Source organism: Haliotis rubra, unplaced genomic scaffold (genome assembly GCF_003918875.1).
Source record: "Haliotis rubra isolate DU_JTF1 unplaced genomic scaffold, ASM391887v1 Scf121, whole genome shotgun sequence".
Classification (NCBI taxonomy): Eukaryota; Metazoa; Mollusca; class Gastropoda; order Lepetellida; family Haliotidae; genus Haliotis; species Haliotis rubra.
The window spans coordinates 87,302-100,529 of record NW_025765126.1 but is presented as its reverse complement, the minus strand read 5'-3'; the positions used below and the strand labels follow the sequence as shown (position 1 = coordinate 100,529).

General features: G+C 41.3%; 1 protein-coding gene across 1 annotated transcript; it reads left to right on the top strand.

Moving 5' to 3' along the window:
• Positions 1-2,277: 2,277 nt before the first annotated feature.
• On the top strand, positions 2,278-13,228 carry LOC124265195 (C-type lectin lectoxin-Phi1-like). The gene is made up of 3 exons (XM_046699992.1): positions 2,278-2,722; positions 10,756-10,941; positions 11,955-13,228. Exons 1-3 carry the CDS (start codon positions 2,431-2,433, stop codon positions 12,164-12,166), a joined length of 690 nt encoding a protein of 229 aa, XP_046555948.1. The 5' UTR covers positions 2,278-2,430; the 3' UTR covers positions 12,167-13,228.

Sequence of the window (13,228 nt, the reverse complement as noted above, 5' to 3'; positions counted from 1 at the left end):
CACTGGAAGGGATTGTCTTTAGTAATTTTTTATGAGTATTTAACGTGCGGGCGTCATCCTTCTTTTGATACAGTAATGTTTGACGTCACCAGCAATTGTCTGATTCTGATCAAATTAGAGGACGCCATTATTTACATATACCGGTCGTGAGACGCGATCAACTACATTATTCATACCATAACAAATACTTCAACCATTGCTGGAAATCATAGTTCCATATACCGAGTTTTCCACCCACCCACCATAGTTCAGAATCTGTTCACTATTTGCTATGTAACATTTTGATACACACAGGTAAGCACTTAACTGGTCATGTTTTCTACTCAGCTATTAAAAATGTTTATTCTTTGCCACTCAGCACAGTGGACTTCTAACTAATGAGGAGAGTGTTCATAAACCATTTATCATTTTCTTCGTGAAACATTGCATTCACAATACATATCATAAAGCATGTGCACAATACTCGTAAAGGGCAATTATATATGGATATGATGAGACATCGTACCATTGCAACATGGAGCGAAGGCCATAACATCATTCAGTGGATTGTCTGGTCCAGGATCGTAAAATTTTTCGGGCAGCTGGAATATTGCCCTTGGCGGTATTAATTACACATCGGGCATATCGACATACCTGGTAGACAGAGCAAATTAGCTATGGCATATGTACATATTTCAACAAACAACTACACAACTCACAAACGAAATACAACCCCGATCAAGTCAGCATCCGAAATATTCAGGCGAAATTTCCAAAGAACTGAAATCACAAAGCAAACATGGTTTGTTGCCAGGTCCATTGGGAACTGGATCCTTTAACCATTGTAATACAGATTTGTTTCTCTTGTCTGGTATGGTTTTGAGTAGCTATTCCTTTATACACTCCACTGTTTCAGTGGTGGGCCAGATCGATGTCTGTCTTGTCACCGGTATATCTCCTGCCGTCGTAACAGAAAAATAATATCCCTAGAGCTTATGCTAAGTAATACTTGATGAGAGAAGGACACAATCGACATGCGAATAAAGTCAGGTAATCAATGCTAAGAATATCGGGGACTGTATGACGAATGTCCAGACTCGAATGTTTACCGCTCGCTGTAGCCAAATACTACAAATCAAAACGTGATCATCAAGATACGTAGATGGATGTTAAAACCATCGTGTCAGACAGACAGACAGACAGACATTTTATTCAGTAATAGGCCACTGGCCCAAAATACATTCATAAATATAATAAGAAGTTACATGCGTTTTACCAGGGAGACTATGTAATGTTGTAGATTATCCCTGGTTTTACATAAAAACATCAGAATCTCTTTTTTTTTCCAACATTATATAAAAATAGGCACAAATTATTTATAACATTTATGTTTTTTGAAGTCATTATGTTTATAAAACTGTGTTGTGAATAGGATGTTTCAAATATTTACCCAGAAACTTATTCCTTATATCTAAGTAGGCTTTACAATAAAGTAAAAAATGTATTTCATCTTCAATTAAATTAAGATTATTTTGTATCAAAAAGGATAGAATCTTGAATAATAAGGGACATTGTTATATCTACCGGTCTCAGAACTGAGTTTAAATTTACCGCATCTAAATTTTGTTAAACAATTTCTTAAATATGGGGCAATACCTAAACTGAGATAAGTTTCAACATTCAGGAGGGACTTGAAAAGAATATAATTAGAACACTTGGCTGTACTATGTAGGGATGAGTACCAATCTTGTGAAAGATTATAAGACAATCTTTGCTTAAAAACAGAAATATGAAACCATCAATATCTCCAATATCCTGTGAAATCCAAACAAAGCCAAACCCAAATCTAAATAAAATATTCTTGATATGAGATGCCCATGTCGTCCGTCCAGATTCATCCAAAGACTTAAGCATTAGATAAAACTGATGAGGTAATCTACAACTTGGAAGAGTTAAAAGTCTACACCAATATTTAAAACCATCGTTTCTGGCAATGGCAATCAATATATATCTTGGCATTCTTAGCTAAGTAGATGTTTACTTGAGAAGAATATGGTGCTCTAAGGTTGGTTATCTTTTGTTACTCTCGCTGATATTTCTATTTCATTAATATTGTATTATATAAGTACAATGCCTCGTTGTTTTCTGAAGGTTCTCCGAACCCCCAGGCGGCATTGTATACACCATGTCCCATCCATCGAACTGACTTTGTATCATGCATGTACATTATTCATATGTTGGTGACAACTTAGGGGTGGTCTACCGGTGTAAAGTCGACAATGAAAGGCTTAGCTCGCCTAGACGGTCGTGTCCAGTGCATGTGTTGATTCACACGACATGAATAGGTCTTGTGTGCATTAGCGATTTTTAAGGTTAGCTTCAGCATTGATCTACAGATTTACTGTGTGTGTCGCAAACGGGAGGCACAGAAGCAACACATCTCCGAGGAACATGGACGCCACGTCAACTGCTGCGGTCATCTGCTGGCTAGTGATGAGTATTGCTGGCGGGTGTATTTGTGGAAGATCGTTTTATCGCAGGATTGAAAGTCTTGACAACATGGAAGTTACGGCATCAGCATCTACCACCCAAACCATCATTTCCAGCCTTGGCCAGTGTGCACGTCTTTGTCGCCAACAAGACTGCGTGTATCTCAGACATGAAGGCGACGTTTGCAGTTTGTATGACGTTCTCGTCACCGTCAGTTCATCGCCCGCTCATGGCGCAATCTACTATCGCGAAAGTAAGTTGCTTTGATTTCAAATTGTTAATCCATATCAGAAAGAAGTGAAAAGATGGGGCCTGTAACTCAGAAAAGCAGCAAAACTATATGAATGAATAAGGAAAAACTTACGACTAAGAATATTGTTATGTTATGTGCTGCCTATATTACAATATTCTATTCTTAGATTTATGAGCCATGTAACAACAGTGCTAAAAACACTAATAAACAAACATCAATTCCAATCGCGAAGAAGGGTTATCCTTGCATGTATCCGCATAAATTAAGCAATAGACTATCTTCATATATATGTTATTTTGAGGATCATTCCTTAAGCAATACAGATGATTATATACAATATATATCTTTATATTGAGGGTAATTCCTAAAGCAATGTCCAAATGGGCAATAATTTTCTATATGATTTGTGCAATGTTTACTTCGTTGATTCCCAGATAGGCAGATCACTGTTCACTGTTTTAGTGTATTGAGCTACAGAAGATTTGGTTCATGTGATTTACTCCCATCAGGTAGACATCCCAATTGTCAGACACTGGATTAAGGATTAATTAGGGCAACACCCATATATACTGAGTCAAAAAAGAAACTTCACAAAATGTAATTTTAAAAATAATGAATAATTTTTCTCTGATGATACATCTATGTATCCGAAATGGGATCCCTATCTTTCGACTCTAGAAAAACGTTAGCAAAACCCACTCAAACCCATCCATTCGTCGTGCAAATGACGTTAGTGCCAAATCAGGTTTGGCACGTGAAGTCGATCACGCGATCTTCGCATCGAAGTTTTCTTCATATGCACGTGTTTGCATTGGCCTCAAGAATTGAAAAAACACTTTTAAACCACAGTACTAACGGTACTTGAAATGCCACGATTTTCAAATGTGCAACGTGAACGTGCCGTTGGCATGTTGCAAGCGGGAAGATCAGTTATTGACGTCGCAAGAGCAATGGGATGCAGCCGTCGTACTGTGTATGACTTGCGAGGTCATCTACAACAAACTGGCACCACTTCTGATCGCCCAAGGTCGGGTCGTCCACGTGTGATGTCACGAGCAGAAGACCGTCAAATCGTCCTTCGTCACCTACGTGACAGATTTCTGCCGGCTACAAGAACAAGGGCTGAGATGTTGAGAGGTCGACTGTCCTCACAGACCATTCGAAATCGGTTGCGGGCTGCCAATCTCCATTCTCGACGTCCATATCGTGGGCCAATATTGACGCCGTTTCATCAACGTAAACGTCTGCTGTGGGCCCAACGGCACCTCCGTTGGACCCAGAGAGACTGGAATCGAGTCGTCTTTAGCGAGGAATCCAGGTTTACCCTCAGATTCGCGGACGGCAGGCATAGAGTCTGGAGACGAAGTCTTGAACGGTATGCCCAATGTTGTACAGGAAGTCGACAGATTCGGGGGCGGAAGTTGCATGGTGTGGGGTGATTTCTGTGGGAACAACCGTTCCCGTCTTCTGGTCATCCGTGGAAACCTCACAGCTGCTGCTTACCGCGACCAGATGCTCACCCCTGAACTCGTTCCTTTCATGGCGGCTCATGGCCCAGGTCTACAGTTCCAGCATGATAATGCTCGGCCGCATACCGCGATGTTGACACGAAATTTCCTTCAAAACGCTGGAATCAACGTCATGGACTGGCCATCGAGGTCCCCTGACCTTAATCCAATAGAGCACGTTTGGGATGCACTTGGGAGAAGGCTTCGTGGTCTTAGGAACCAACCTCAGGATTTGCAGGAACTTAGCGCTGCCTTGCAAGAGCAATGGCGCAGAATCCCCAACCACGTGTTCACAAGCATCAGGCAGTCGATGAGGAGACGGTGTTTGGCTGTGGTGAATGCGCGGGGCGGCCATACACGATATTGAACTGAGAAATTTCGCATTTCTATTCTTGTGACTTGACATTCTGTATACCCATGTTCTGGAACGGCGGTGTAACCTAATGGAACTGATTATGACACTGTCAGTGTATCGAGTACATCACACAGATCTCAGCAATGAAATAATAACAATTTAACCGTCTTACAATCTCTTGTTCTTTTAGAGTGCCCTGAAGAAAGAATGTGAAGTTTCTTTTTTGACTCAGTATATAAATGGGAATGTCCCGATTGGATATATTTCCATAACAGTTTTTTTAAAAATAGTTACTTTAAACAGTTAGTTGAACCCAGTACAGTAGGGTAAAGTACAGTACAGGGAAGATCTACAAGGGCATCAATGGATCCCGGTGACCCATAGAAGAAAGGAGATGCCGAATGCCTTGAGGAATGTTTTGATACTCTTGCTGAAATGCTGTGTGCAGTTCTTGTAGTGTCTGAGGTGGCGGATTACGCTGACGCAATCGTCGATCGAGAGTATCCCATAGATGTTCAATTGGGGACAAATCCGGTGATCGACAAGACCAAGGTTACAACTGAACATTGTTTTGCTGGAGGAAGACCTGTCAAACACGTGAAATGTGAGGTCGAGCATTGTCATGCGCCAAAGGTCACGTTCATGTAGGAACGACGTGACGTCGAACTGGTCTTCTGGCAAAAGTCTGGCTTTCCATAGCCAATTGCGCACTGTCTGGTCGGAGATCTGGAGCAGTCCAGGGATTTGGATTGTTGTGGATGATGCGGCCGTGGTGTTTGAACGAAACTGTCTCATCCGGATGTAGCGATCCTGGGCGGCGGTGGTAACTCCAGGCCGACCTGACCTGGGTCTGTCATTAACAGTCCCAGTATTTTTGTATCGAGTCCATAGGTTTGAGATGGTCTGTCTGGACACGCTGAAGTGCCTTGCCACATTATGCCGCGATGTCCTTGTAAACGGCCGATGGTGTTGTGTCGTTGAGTTTCTGTCAGTCTTTTCATTCTCTTGTCTATAGTGTCTTAAAGCAATGCATGTGGAGTACCATTGATGTGGTGCTTAAAGCCTACAGTCATAGGCTTCAGCTCAGGGTGATACACAATGTCATGATGCTCGGGCATTTCATGTAGGGTGCGTTTTAGCGATTCACTACAGACGTGAGTGTAACATTACGTTTTAGTTAAACGTTTCTTTTTTCAAACGTTTTGTCGTCGGCTACTATTCCCCCACATGCTGGGATTCAGCAGGGATTGGTTTGTGTCAAATATTTTGCTAAAATTAAAATTTGTCCTGTGTCAAGTTTCTTTCTTGAAGAGTATATTTCAAAGTCGCATAAGTCTCATTTAAGGAAACAGGAATGACTAAATCCTTTTGATATACATGGTCTGGTATACATGCACAAATCTACCCCAGAGACATAATGTGCTCCGAGGGGTAAATTTCGTCATATAAGCACGTTTTGACAACTTTCCCCCAAGGGTTACACTAGCCCAACTCGATTTTACAAATTTTAACCCCGATTCGATTCGTTATATATACGCAGTTTTGTACCAGGGCAAATGTTTCATATCCTGGAATTCAACATGAAGAAGCTATCATCTTGGAAAGTTAATTTTAGATTTAATGAAACAAGCAACACTGCTGTATTGCCACCCAAACGTAAACGTATTTAGGGAAATGCATGGTCGGATAATGGAACCAGATGCCTTCTCAGTTTCTTGTCGGAACTACAGATACAGGCACAACTTGACAGTCCAAGCCTAATACTACTGCTCACAGCAAAGTAAGCATGGAACTTCACACCAAGGGCATTGCGATAACATCATCCCAGTGCAAAGAGCGCTTGAAGACTCTGAAGAAATTTTGCAGGCAATGTCGCGATAAGCTGAAAACTAGTGAGTGAGTATGGTTTTACGCCGCTTTTAGCATTTTTCCAGCGTGACGAGCAAACGGTTTAACCACCTCCTTTGAAAACCAGTGGTCCGTCAAGAAGACTGTAAGGTTTATAAGGAAATCAATGAATTATTAGAAGCTCGGTCAGCTACCTCCCTGGGGAAACTGATACATAGTTGTGTGAGCCGTGGGACGATGATGCTAGCGACCCCACAAGTGATGGGGAACTGCACGTGACCAAGGAAGCGATGATGCAGAGGCCGATGCTGACATCCCCGACGTTGATAGACCTGCATCGGCACGGAAGAATGAACATGATGCTGGTAATAGAAACAAAAGGAAAGATAACGACGGGAAACCATCACCGAGAGCAGAACAGAGAACAAGTCGCTTGGAAACCTCTTTGGGACTGGTAATGGACAAGTTTACAAAGTCGAAGGATTGTATTAAGGCTAACCAAGCAGACTTCGAAAAGATGCGTTAGAAATTAAGAAGCTGGACGATGAACATGAAAAGAGGGGAAATGAATTTAGGAAACGCGACAGAGAAGATCAGACAGAAACCAGTTGCAAATTCTGCGTTACGCAGAGTCGACCTCAGTTCAGTTTCTCCCCCAGCTCCACAGTCGGTCTTGTCAGAAATGGGTACCTACCATGTGAAGTCCCAACGATCACACACAGTGGCCAATGCCGTGGTACGAACGAACGATGAATATTCCAGACCTAATGATGGCAGGATGAGTAATCTTGGTTCTGTAACCGTGGGCAATCACGGTAGAAGCCATGAGAACATGTGACTGTCAGTTGGAGTCCTTTATATGATCAGAACGGTTAGTTTGGAAGTTATTTTTGTATAATTTTGAGATGAGAGAATCATATCTAAAAGTATAAGGATTGAGAATCAGTTATGTCCTTTTTAAATGTATAACTGAATTTTTGCTCTGTGAAGGAAAAAGATCTTTTGAATTAAGTTTCAAGAATAAATTAATCAAATAGTTAATGAGAAAAGTTCATATATTGCTTCTGGGTCAATAAACCAAAACAACAATTCTGCAGCTAATCAGTGTTCAACCTAATCATTTTCATGCTTGTTGTAATTTAAGGAAAGAAATGACTGGGTATGCACTATGTTCCATGAATATAGACAGAGACTAGACTTTACTTGGCCCTATCGGCTGTAAATTTTACTAGGTGAATATTGACATCATAAAACACGCTAACATATCTAAAGTCCATAACACTGACGTTACGAGTTCAAATACGGGGGAGGGTTCAAACAGCAATGTCACTAACTCAAAATCAGTTATGCCCATCATGAGCAGCAAGAACAACAGTACATCGCCGACGCGATGGGCATGAAGGCTTGCCACGTTCTTTGAAATTCTACTGCTAAATCACGAACGCTATCTGGCGAATTCGGTACACTGCGTAGACGCTGCTCCATTCCCTCCCACACATACTCTACAGGCAAAGATCCGGTGAACAAGTAGGCAGTACTTGAACATTGTGAAGTAAAGACAGCAAGCCTAGCCATGTAGCTTTCTTCAAGTTGGAATATCAGTCCTGGGCCACGAATTTGAAGAAGGGAATAACAAATGGTCCGAAATTCTCCTCTCTCTTGCCCACACCTGTCAAATTACATTAAACAACAACTACAGGGGTTCTCCGACGTGCACGTATCCCATTCTAATTCATGAGGGAACCACCCTCAAAATGATTACTCTGCATGACACTGGCACCTCAAGACGTCTGTATTTTGCTTTTAAATCACTGCCTACTTGTGTGAACTATCCAAGGCTACCCAAGCCTTGATCATAATGGTGGACGGCCAGTCTTTCTCTGGATTTACCTACAGAATATCTGCCTGACCCTTATTATCGGGGCGGTAAGGGCAGAAGAGGAAACAAGAGTGGGCTACGACATCGAGTTCGATCCAATATATCCCGACCCTTCCACTCACTTTCTTGTTTTCCTACGTTCGTTCCTTAAAGAACAATGCCAACGAACTGTTCTCCAGCACCAGATACCAATACGGTTATCGAGGCAGGTGTTTTGTGTGCCTGACAGAAACGTGGTTTAGTTCTGATACTGACAATACCAGCAGGTTTCATATACACTGATTCGAATCGCCAGAGCCGTTGGACAGGGATAATGACAAGGACAACATCGAAACGTCAACAGGTGAAAGAGTGTGCATGGAAGTAAATACTTTTTTGTAAGAACTGGACATTCAGAGAAACTGTACTGACAAATGATTCTGAAGTATTATCTGTATCGTTGAGCCAATGGTTTCTACCCAGAGAGTTTGCTCAGATGTTGTTACATCCCTCCTTCGGGTAACTACAATAATGCAGTTAAAACTATTCACGACTATGCACAAGACACGGAGAATATCTCGCCCGACGCACTAAAGTGTAGTGTATGTCACTTTCATAGATGGACTGTACGAGTAATGACGATGGAGCCAGCGTTGGACTTTTAAGTGAAAACGATGATTCATTGTACTAGAGTGCCACTGAGAGGTTTTACGATTGGTGCAAAGACAAAAAATTTATCCTCAAAACGAAGAAAACAAAAGATACTGTGATATATTTTAGAGGAAAAAAGCCCGAAATTAACTGAACCTATAGACGATTACTACATCGACGTCATCATCCAATACAAATACCTCGGAACTGTCACCGATTTATACAACAAATACCAGTAGAATCTACAAGAAATGCCAAAAAACTGTGCTTTTTACATATACTTAGGACGCCGTTTTCCAAATCCCTGGTTTTAGAACCAACAGAGCAGGAAAAACATTCATTCCATCAAATATTGCTATTTCAAATAAACAACACTTATTGTAATCCATCTTAAAACCTAGTTGTATTACCTTATTAATCAAAATACATTGTCAGACTCAGTCAGTCATTTTTAGTGTTATGTTTATATAATATACGTCTTTTAATGTGTATGTTGCTCAGCAAAATGCTTTATGTGTATTGTCCAATTTACACCAATCTTGTGCTAGCTACCACAGAGATAGGTCACCACCTTGGCGTTGTTCTGTCCTCGCCCTGCACGTTGGCGGTCGGCAACTTCATTATTATGCTGATAACGTCTTAACAATGCTGAAATGGTGTTTCGGTAGCAATGCGCAGCCACCTGACTTTGAGACATTTCCTCCCAATAGCCTCATGACGTTATGCAGTAATGATTTACTGTTTATGAGCCGTTTAGTTTTATGAATGCCGAAACGACTGATATCACTGAACGTAGCACATGCATATATGTGCATACATCAGTTCAGTTCACGTATTACTGTTAATGACTTAGGTCACGATATGGCTGAAATACTATCGCTGCGGCTCTATAAGAGCTACAGGGAGCATTCCAGAAAGCAAGCACAACGCCAGCCTTCTAGCTCTGTTTTGTTATGGCATGCAAAGAACCAGTGGCAGGTCACCCTATCCAGGCGCATAATATTTTACAGGCGCCTCAATACATTAATGTACATCCATCAGACTGACTGAGTGAGTGAGTTTGGTTTTACGCCGCTTTTAGCAATATTCCAGCAACATCACGGCGGGGGACAACAGAAATGGGCTTCACACATGGTACTCATGTTGGGATTCGAACCCGGGTCTTCGGCATGACGAGCCAACGCTTTAACCACTAGGCTAACCCACCGCCCCACACCCATCAGAGATATACTTCCCATGAAAAGTTTAGACTCACTTAAAACACTCACTATATATAATGTTTATATATATAGTTACAACAAAGATTGATTTCTCTACTAACCTGGGGAAGCAACTGCAAACCTTATGCAGATGAATTGCACGAGAATCATGCTTCAAATTGCTGAAAAGCATGTGCAAATATCGTGTATGTGAACAGCTGCGTTTTGATGCAACGTTTTGTTGTGAATTCGCCAATTTTCACTGATTTTCATCATTTATTGAACTCATGACAATAATCTTTTCAATGTTATAATTTGTTTTACAATACATCAGTTCATGTGTAAACAGTACCTTTAAACAGTATGGAATATTTTGCAAAATTTAGTTCAGAACATTTCCCTGAAGTAAGTGGCTATATTTACACTAGTGAGTCTAAACTTTTGATGGGGAGTATAGTTATACTAACACATTTGAAAATGTAAGTTGGAAGCATACATTTCCTGCATGGTAATGGGAGATTTAATCCAAGTTCTTTTTTACTTTGTCATTTTGTCACAACTGCTAAATTATTTGCACCTATGGCGTATAGGTATTGAAGATCTGTTCCTTGCAGCTTGTCCTACTGGATTGGGCTACGTTTTTGCGGAGTCTGCCAACCTTTGCTTCAAAGTCAGCCCTGCATCTGATACTAAAGACTGGGAAGAGAGCTTGAATGCATGTCGTGACGATGGTGGTCGCCTCGCGGTCATCGACACTGATGCCAGGCACATATTTTTCAAAACCCATCTCAGCGACGGAGGTAAAACTATTCTATTGCAGTATTTTCGAAATTGTTTGTTTTTGTATAAAATCTCCGGCACGGCATCCGGAATCCCATTCCCAACTCTTACGTTTGTTAAGTGGAAATATGTATGACCCATTGGATGTTATCTATGATACATTTGCTTATATGTGTACACATTCTGTATGGCGTAAATATCGCCGATGAACGTAATATGTCAACACCTTCGCTCACTCTTCGTAGAGTTAATGAGTGAGTGAGTGAGTGAGTTTAGTTTACGCCGCACTCTGCAATATTCCAGCTATATGGCGGCAGTGTGTAAATAATCGAGTCTGGACCAGACAATCCAGTGATCAACACCATGAACATTGATCTGCGCAATTGGGAACAGACTACATGTGTCAACCAAGTCAGCGAGCCTGACCACCCGATCCCGTTAGTTGCCTTTTACGACAAACATAGTCGCCTTTTGTGGCAAGCATTGGTTGCTGAAGACCCATTCTACCCCGGATCTTCACGGGTCCGTAGACTTAATGAATGCATGTATCAACGTTGTCACGCAAATCAACTTATATATTTTAGGAAACAATCAATTGAAGACACTACACATTCAACACCACACGCTCATTTAGGTACTAGGGCGGTGGGGTTAGCTAATGGTTAAAGCGTCTGCTGTTCACAATGAAGACCTGGCGATCCCCGCTGCGATATTGCTGGAATATTGCTGAAAGCGGTGTAAAACCACACTCACATTTAGGTACTATCAAGCAAATGCGTTGGTATCCAGTGAGCTAATTGTGGAGATTTTCGTTTTCCACCCCTTTTCAAAAGTCCGACCGTTTGTTTTGACAGTACCCCGGTACAATCACCGTCACGCTCATAGACACTCACACTGTTTGTACAGAATTTTCACTGATATCTAAATACAGTTATAAGAATTCAAAATATGTTTTTATTCATATTTATAGTTCAACCCTATGCATAGGCATTAATGAACGTTTTTGTTTAATGTATGTTTTGAAATATTCCAGGGGTTGGTACCGACACTGTGTGGGTCGGCATGAACAAGTCAACCACCAGCGGCCCCTTCAGATGGTTAACGGGATCAACACACACCACTCAGTGGGACGCTGTCGAGCCTGATTACGTATCCTATCAGAACTGCGTGTACCTGTATTACAAAAATCTTGTTGATACGGAATGCAACAGCCAGAGACGCAGACTGTGCGAGTTTGTTCTGTAATAGTTCGCTGTATTCGGACACCTGCTCAGGGGTACATTGTCACAAGACATTGTTCCCTCCAGAGAAATTCAATATGGGGTTCATGATCAATAACATAGATAATACTTAGAACATACATACAAAATCGATTTGATGTGAAGATTGCTCACTCTGAAGCATCAGCAAACAAAATGCTGCTTTCTGCAATTCCTTATTTTTAGGTACCAGGTATTCCCGTGTCTGTTTAGATGAACATTTGACTTTCTCAAACATGTATTTGTGATATTTCCACGGATACCTGGTGTGATCAGTAATTGCGTGTGATAAAGCCGGTCCTCCAACACTTTCAGCAGATATTCCTCACGTTTATGGAAAATGAGTTGCCACTATAGTCAGCATTTCTTTTTTGAACTCGAAACCATTTTATTTTGAAGTCTTGACACATAACCAAAATATCCTCGATGGAGAGAGTGTTACAGATTTTGTTTGCTCCAATGTATGTTGTCAACAATGAAATCCGTGTATGGTGTCGCGTGTCTGCAGCATATAACCATGATTGCAACAGCAATGAGCAGGACATGAATTGAACACATTGCATCTCTATGTTACAACAAACAGAAACATCTCAGAACAACATGAAAACATTATCACTAAGTGTATCTCATTTGTATGTGTCAATTAAATTTTGGAATAAAACACGGTTTCATTGAGAGAGTAGGGTATTCCGTCGCTGTCTCCCTCCAATACCGCCATGGGGGACTCCAGACATGGCTATTTCCTCACACGGGATGACCTCACCCTCTCTAAAAGACATTCGCCTGGTTCCTCTTGTCTTTGGGTCACTGTATGCCTCTATAGCATCGGGTAGGATGTTAGAGTTTAGCAGTAAGGTAAGCCACAACAAATGGATTATCATAAGCTGCCAAGTCCATGTTTTGCAACACGGTCTTAAAATTAAACGACTGGGCGCGGTTGTGTTCGTTTTGAAAAGGTAATTGGTAGTGATTAATGATGTCTGATTTTTGTCTGAGAATGGTTCTGACGTTTCCATCATCAGTTTGCTTGTTGGCAAATTTTAAACTG

Excerpts from the sequence above, each read along its gene's own strand:
- LOC124265195 (XM_046699992.1), top strand. The coding sequence starts at position 2,431 with ATGGACGCCACGTCAACTGCTGCGGTCATCTGCTGGCTAGTGATGAGT. Across the intron at positions 2,723-10,755 it reads CGCAATCTACTATCGCGAAA|CTTGTCCTACTGGATTGGGC; the intron begins GTAAGTTGCTTT and ends TGTTCCTTGCAG. Across the intron at positions 10,942-11,954 it reads AACCCATCTCAGCGACGGAG|GGGTTGGTACCGACACTGTG; the intron begins GTAAAACTATTC and ends GAAATATTCCAG.